The 8,438-nt window shown below is 36.1% G+C and overlaps 1 protein-coding gene across 2 annotated transcripts in view; it reads right to left on the bottom strand.

The window, feature by feature from the left end:
- Positions 1–466: 466 nt before the first annotated feature.
- dok2l (docking protein 2-like) overlaps positions 467–8,438 on the bottom strand; it is a 22,179-nt gene continuing 14,207 nt past the window's right edge. Inside the window, exons 4-6 of one of the 2 annotated variants that reach the window (XM_079803818.1) lie at positions 5,248–5,420; positions 1,429–2,373; positions 467–628 (exon numbers count right to left, since the gene is read on the bottom strand). In XM_079803818.1, coding sequence (XP_079659944.1) covers positions 1,471–2,373; positions 5,248–5,420 — 1,076 coding nt within the window. In that variant the 3' untranslated portion in view covers positions 467–628; positions 1,429–1,470. Of the gene's footprint in view, positions 629–661; positions 2,374–5,247; positions 5,421–8,438 lie in introns of those variants that run through there. The other variant, XM_079803817.1, reaches the window with a different exon arrangement.

The following is an 8,438-nucleotide window of genomic DNA, read 5'->3' as shown; positions in this document are numbered from 1 at the left end:
AGGCTTGCATTGCTCTCACCACACTGTTTTTGTGCTGATATTAACTCCTTCTCCACCAGCGTAAAAAAAAAGAAGCATTTTTTATCATTTTCCTGGCCCTCGGAATATTTTGTTGTATGAATAGCTAATATTTTTTACCGACACTTGAATGTAAGTTTCATAAAAAAGCAACATTCTAAACAAAAAGCTTTTTTTGTCAAAGATTTTAACGTGCGTAAGCAATGGTTTTATCGTTTTTTGTTTTGATCCAGAGATGCTCTACTCTTTCAGAAGATGTATAATAGCGCCCCCTACCCTATAACAGTGAAAACATGGATTGCTGGAAAATTCTGTCAATGGCGTGGAAGCGTTTTCTCGTAAATGACAGAAAATTCTGTCAATGGCATGGGTTAATGCCAGTGGCAGTTTGGAACTCTTCAGCTATGTATTGTCTTTTATGATATTTGTATTTTTTTTTTTTTTTTTTGCACCATTTGCCTCAGCACTCTGTGACTTTGTGCTCTCCACTCCGTTAGCTACTGCTGTTCCTGAATGCTTACACTTTCAATAATACCACTTACACTTATAATAATTAAGATGTCTGTTGCAATACTTTTGTCCAAATAGTGTAGGGAGAGCGGGCCACAACCTAACGCTTTTTGACTTTCTCATTTTTTGTAAATCCACATGGGGTTCAGAGATTTTATTTTTTCCCACATTAATTTCTCACGTCTAGTACAATTATATGTTTTTTTTTCATTAATACAGTGTATACTTTTTTCTTGATTTACCCCGAAAGAATGGAAGTGAAATGTGACAACATGCATATCCCCATATTTAGGGTGCATTGTAACATGTTAGGGGTACATTGTAACATGACCAAATGACAGCTTAACATTTTACCTTATATAATCAAAAAAATATCCAAGACAAACTAAAATATTTTGTCAATAAAATACAATTATGAACTTTTTAAAATAAAATCATTTTTTACAGCTATACAGCATAGTTAAAAACATAATAATAATTAATCATTTCTGAACATTGACTATCAGTCATTATTCACCTTTTTCTCATGGTTTCTCAAAAGAATTCATAAAAGTATTGAATATAATAGCGTAGATCTAATAGGGGCTCATTGTAGCGCAGTGGGACAACACGCCCCATCTGCACAACTGGGATTTAAACCGTGGCTGCTGGTAAGATCACCATTAAAGAACTCTCTCAACTGTTAAATAACAGATATAAGATTAAAATAATATCAGATTTGTCTTTGACAAAGATTTTGAAAAAAAAAAAATATTTTATCGAAATAATGTTGATATGGCAACTAGTAAATACACTAAGTTTCGTCATGCTGACATGTGTGGAAAGTTTTAAACCATGTGTGTTACAACTAACCCTGCGTTAGGTTGTGCCCCGCTCTCCCCTATACTCAACAGGCACAACTCTAATTAATCACCTCCCTTGATTTTGACAGAGAAATGCATGTTACATACGCCCCCCCTTCAACTTCAAATTGTCATAAGTTGAATACATATCATCTGGACTTTGCATGGGGTTGGATGGGGCAGCCATGGCCTGTGGGCTGGAGAAGAAGTCATGCTCAGCTAGGTAGTCTGCCCCATCATGAGCTCTTTGATTAGCCCCCATGACCTCCTCTGGTTCATCATTCTCTGGACTGACAACCCACGGAGCCCTGGCTTGGAAGTCCTGTGGATCTGCATAAATTGGTTCTTCACTGATGTTCTGTAATGCGTCATTAATTGCTAATTGCTGGATGGAATCACCCAACAAATCAGTCAAATCCTCTGCGGTCATCGTCTCTTCAAGTGCACCCTCTTCCCGGGAGATCGCGAAATCAGACAACTGCGAAATGTCAGCGTTGGTCGTGAAAGAGTCTCGGAGAGATGCAGACTGCTGGAGAGCTTTTCTCAGGTTTTGCCAGTGCATTTTAGGGTCTGAAGGGGAAGTGGCTTTTGGCTGAGCTTTTGATACTGTGGCGTAGATTGCTTCCTTATTCTCGAGGTCGGTGTCAATGCTCGTCTCTTGACTTTCGCTTTGTGGCTCTATTACATCCAAAGAAAAGCTCCTCCAAGCAGGGTTGAGCATTTTTGATGTGTGCTGCAGTGCTTTCTGCATCTTGCCCTCAGGTAACAAGTCAGAACCTTGACTTTCTATGGTGTAGTCGTACGTTTCATCCGTGGCCACGGTTTCTTGAGCCGTACTTTGTTCTGCATGGTCAAGGCTGTTCGGCATGGCTGTAGATGGTCTGGGTAGATTGTGGATGGCTGCACTGACAACATTGAACAGTCTTTCACCCTGATGGGTTGCAAACTCGAAATTCCCCTCACCGGATTCACATCTGCGACCAGCCTCAAAGGAAAAAGACAGCTGAGGGAAAGAAAAGAGAAGGGAAAGTTATGAAATCTATTTCAGACCAGAGACGTTTGTCCACAATCACTCAGGCGTTAATAAAGAAAGGCTGTTTATTTCCCAAGAGAAAAAGCATGCAAATTAAATTCAATATATTTAAATGAGGAAACTGATTCTTTTTTTAATCTCACACCTGCACAGTGACAACACTTACGCTCTTTTGAAATTAAAGAGTGAAGAAATATTACATATTTACATCAAATGGTCAATGACAAGATAAAGGAAAGGAAACATCACAATTGAATATTTGTATTTATATGTTGGTTTCATAGTTTAAAAAAACTTTTATACCATTTTCAAGAAACTTTCATTTAAAAATATTTTGTGGTGTAACAACATTTTCCTTTCACCTTACATGTGCGCTCAAAAGTGTGTAGATTTATTAAAGTAAAAAAATAATTATAAATATATATATTATTATTATTATTATTTAGGTAACGCTTTAGAATAATGGTCATTAGTTAACATTTGTTAATATATTAAACTAACATGAACTAACCATGAGCAGTACATTTGTTACTGTATTTGTTCATCTTTGTTAATGTTAGTTAATGAAAATACAGCTGTTCATGGTTTGTTCATGTTAGTTCACAGTGCATTAACTAATGTTAACAAGATTTTAATAATGCATTAGTAAATGTTGAAATTAACATTAACAAAGATTAATAAACGCTTTATATGTGCAGTTCATTATTAGTTAATGTTAACTAATGTAGTTAACTAATGTTAACTAATGACCATTATTCTAAAGTGTTACCATTATTTATTATATATATATATAGTATGAATTAATTTATAAATATCAATAATATATATATATATAAATTAATCTGGTGATATTTTTATTTTAAGGATTTCTTTGTATGTTGATTGTACCACATGTGAAACAGTTTTGCTAAAATATTAGATATGTCATACATATAGTAAAAACAGTAATATTGTGAAATATTATTGTAATTTAAAAATAACTTTTTTCTACTTTCTACTAATTTATTCATGTGATGACAAAGTTGAATTTTAGCCATAACTTCAGTCAGTGTCACATGATCCAGAAATCATTCTAATACAGACTTGCTGTTCAATAAATATTTCTATAATTATTAATGTTGAAAGCAGTTGTGCTGCTTAATATTTCTGTGAAAACCGTGATACTTTTTGTAAGGATTCTATGATGAATGGAAAGTTCAAAAGGACAGCATTCATTTGAAATGGAAATCTTGTGTAATAGTTTGGTTAGTTAGTTTCCTTGTGTGATAATTGGTTCCACACACCTGTTTCTGTTCACGTTGATTACTCTCCACTTTCCTCAGTTCCTTTGTCTGGTATCGTCTATGTTAAAAGAGATTGTGTTTCTGTTTACGCCTACGATCTCCTTTTTCCGTTGTGGATTTAATAATGCCTTTTTTTGTTACTCCTTTCATTGTGCGCATTACTACTACGTGACAACTGTCACTTTTGATCAGTTTAATTTTGATAATTTGAAATACAGTATGCAGGGTTTTATGAACACAGATGTCCCAAAATGGAGTTTGCAAGGGTTACTTGATGTTGCGAACACATCTGAAGGACACAGAGTGAGCTATTGGATAAGTGACCGATCTAGTTCTCTTAAACATGAAATTAATAAAAAAATAATAAATTAATAAATGAATACCAAAACATTCCCCCATGCTATACCAAAAACCGAATTTCAAAACGAGGTACACTATATTGCCAAAAGTTTTGGGATGCCAGCCTTTACATGCACATGACATCCCATTCTTAATCCGTAGGGTTTATACGGAGTTGTCCCACCCTTTGCAGCTATAACAGCTTCAACTCTTCAGGGAAGGCTTTCCACGAGGTTTAGGAGTGTGTTTATGGGAATTTTTGACCATTCTTCTAGAAGCGCATTTGTGAGGTCAGGCAATGATGTTGGATAAGAAGGCCTGGCTCACAGTCTCCGCTTTAATTCATCCCAAAGGTGTTCTATCGGGTTGAGGTCAGGACTCTGTGCAGACCAGTCAAGTTCCTCCACACCAAACTCGCTCATCCATGTCTTTATGGACCTTGATTTGTGCACTGGTGCGCAGTCATGTTGGAACAAGAAGGGGTCATCCTCAAACTGTTCCCACAAAGTTGGGAGCATGAAATTGTCCAAAATGTCTTGAAGCATTAAGAGTTTCTTTCACTGGAACTAAGGGGTAAAGCCCTGCCCCTGAAAAACAACCCCACACCATAACCCCCCCTCCACCAAACTTTACACTTGGCACAGTGCAGTCAGGCAAGTATCATTCTCTTGGCAACCGCCAAACCTAGACTCGTCCATCGGATTGCCAGATAGATAAGCGTGATTAATCACTCCAGAGAACACATCTCCACTGCTCTAGAGTCCAGTGATGGCGTGCTTTACACCACTGCATCTGACGCTTTGCATTGCACTTAGTGATGTAAGGCTTGGACGCAGCTGCTCGGCCATGGAAACCCATTCCATGAAGCTCTCTACGCACTGTTCTTGAGCTAATCTGAAGGCCACACGAAGCTTGAGCTCCTGAGGGCGACCCATTCTTTCACAAATGTTTGTGGAAGCAGTCTGCATAGGTTCTTGAACTTATACACCTGTGGCCATGGAAGTGATTGGAACACCTGAAGCCAATGATTTGGAGGGGTGTCCCAATACCTTTGGCAATGTAGTGTATATACTTCTTATATATATATATATATATATATATATATATATATATATATATATATATATATATATATATATATATATATATATATATATATATAAATTAATAGATAGGACAAAATAGCAGCATGTCAATGAAATTTAAAGTGACCGCAACTTACCGTGTCTTGTCCAAACTTCCTTACGTAACAGTACGGCCATTTGAAAAGCACTTCCTTAGTTTTAACGGTCTTCAGGATTAAGCAGTCCAGCAGGGGAGTAAGGATATAGTCCCCATTCAGATTGCACCGAATGGCCGCCTCTGTGCCCACTGCTATAACCAGAAAATCTCGAACTGCAAGACAAAAGAAACTTGTGAGTGTTAGCACAAAATGAAATCAGGAAAATACAACAACAGCAACGTGAATATCTTGTCTTGTGCAGAATATCTTGAATATCTTGTCACGTGTCTCATGTGAACAGCCCACGATAAAATGAGGAATAGCACCAAATATGAGTCGTTGGTCACCCTTCCAAAGCTCTCAATTCTCATCAAAGCTTGTTTTCATTGTTTTTTTTTTTTTTAAACACACTTTTAGATGCAGTTTGACGTCATTTATGTTAAACTGCCAAAAAAGCCTTTGGTTTTTGTGTCATGTGGTAAAAGTACATTAGTCATACGTCCTACTTGTGCTACTATTGTGTTAATTTTATGATAATTCAGTGATGATTTTTGTTCTTCCAGAATAATTTACTAACGAATGTATTGCATGAATAAAGAGCATTGTAAGCATTCTGCTAAACTTCCCCTTTTTATGTTCGACAGAAGAAAGAAAGTCAAAAGAGTTTGGAGCATCAAAGGGTGAGTAAATTATTTTAGGATGATCTGTTCCTTTAAATATTTACATTTCAATTTATGAACTTTCCACATGGGTGCAAGTAAAATATAACTAAATCACAAGTCACTGAAACGTAGACTTGCACCCGAAGTCAGCAGGGAACACAACCTATTGCTTTGAAATTCAAAATTGGATGTCCACAGGAGCAGGTAGAAGCCAGAGAAGGCAGACCCGTCTAAGTTCAGCCTTTGTTCCTTCAGTTGATGTTCACAGCTGTCATTTTCTGAGCCTCTTCCTCCTCGCTCTACATCTTCCAGGATGAAACACGCTCTCAGACTGTTGGCTTGTTGCCCTGTGAGGCTTCACCCGTGACCGTGAATGTCAAATGCACTTGTTTTTCCTGTTCGCTCTCATTTGCGGTGCTGCTGAGGGAGAGTGTTACATGCAGCCGTGCACAGTTCTCTTGCTATCTGGAGATACAGGTGGCACACGTGTCAAGCACGACTCCTGGATGACTCACTGGACACATGCTGTAGTTAGTGTCAGATTTCAAACTTCAGATTTAATTGGGTTATGAACAAGAATCGTTTTATTTTGTCCTTTGCACGTCTTCTTCATTTGATGTTTTAGTAACCCTAACACGGTAGTAAATGTTTAGATGCATCAGCAGGTGTTATTCACCAATAATTGTACACAAGTATTCTTATCTGTGCAAACAATGTTCTTCCGCTGGATTAACAATCATTCAGTTGTATGCACATTTGTTTTTACTCCTGCTGTAATGTTATTGAATAATATTTGAGTTACTTTAAAAAAATATCATACATTTAGAAGAAAGAAAAAAAAGCAGGAACTTATTGCCAAACCACAATTCCTTGCTTGAAAAAAGGTTTTGCATGCATGTGGAGCGTTCAAGTCATTTCGGAAATAGTCGTACGCACATAAATGACACCACAAAGTTGTAATTACAATATTACAGACATGTCAGTGAGTAAACATGCTGAACACAATGGATGCATCTGTAGTTGAAATGTTAGGAAAATTAGTTGAAATTATTTATTTTTTCATTTACAATAAACTAGCTAACCTGCATGTGCAACATACAATAGAATATATAGCAATTCAGTTTACACCCAGCTAACAAAAATATTTTCTAAGAACATTTTGCTAATGTTACCATTAAGTTATAAAAAAATTAATTCCTGAATATTCTTTGAATGTTCAAAGCGTTCAGTTTTGTAATTGTTTTAAAAGCTCCCTTTTTGGTAACACTTTATTTTGATCGTCCACTTTAGACATTCTACTAACTATAAGTAACTTTGCAACTACATATCAACTAACTGTCATTAGAGTATTTGTAGACTGTCTGATTAATATTTACTAAAACTATTATTTTGTTGGTCCGCCAACAGACATTCTACTGACTATAAGTAACTTGGCAACTACAATTCAACTTATTCTAATAACCCGAACACTAACACCTAACCATAAACTACCAGTCTACTGACAGTCAACTAATACTCTAATGACAGTTAGTTGACATGTAGTTTCAAAGTTACTTATAGTTAGTAGAATGTTTAAAGTGGACTATCGAAATAAAGTGTAACCTTTTTTTCTTTTTTGGAACATTTTATTTTATAATTTTGCAAACATTATTGGAACGCTTAAGGTTCACCCCTAAACATTCAGTGTGGTGTTAGCAGATTGTACCAAAACATACAACGCACCTGATTGAACTTGTAATTATGACTTCCCAACTTATAATACAAACTTTTAAGGAAGACTTAAACGCACCAATTGTAGAAAACAAAATGCATCCATTGGCTCTGTTTGAAAACCTAGTGAGCTGACTAAGACAGCATTTAAAGACATCTAAGCTGTGTCCCTGACACACACAAACACACACAAAATGGCCAAATTCAGCACTGGATATATCCTTTGAAAAGGTAATCCCGTAATGCCTTTTTTACAGAAAGAAAATCCATCCAAAATGGCGGACAAACTGAGGTAAATGTTGATTATCAATATACTTCATCCAGTCCCCATAATTATGGATATAAAAAAGTCTAATTGAAAGAAACTATTTTGCACAGTAAACAGCAAACAACAGTAAACAATTAAAATCAATTGTGAGCCAAGTCTCTCATTTTGGGTGATAAGTACAATTGGCCCCAATATTAGGTGGCCTTAACTACTATGTACTTACATCAAAAAATAAGTACAATGTACTTATTGTGTCCATATTGTATTGCAAAACACTTTTGCTGATACTGAGGTGGTATATGGGTAGGGTTAGGTACAGGTGTGGTGGTATTGGTAAGTTTAAGAGTAGGATTAGGTGTAAGGGAAGTGTCAACAGTGTAATTACACATAAATTATTTACAGGTAATTACATGCAGGTTTATTTAAAAATGTAAGTACAATGTAATGACATGTATGTACACAATAAGTGCATAGTATCAAATAAATAAACAAAATGTTAGTACATAGTTAAGGCCACCTAATATAAAGTGGGTCCATACAATTTGTATAAT

Source organism: Gobio gobio (genome assembly GCF_949357685.1).
Source record: "Gobio gobio genome assembly, chromosome: 22".
NCBI lineage: Eukaryota > Metazoa > Chordata > Actinopteri > Cypriniformes > Gobionidae > Gobio > Gobio gobio.
Note: the sequence above shows the minus strand (reverse complement) of the source record. Positions and strands in the feature narration are given on the sequence as shown.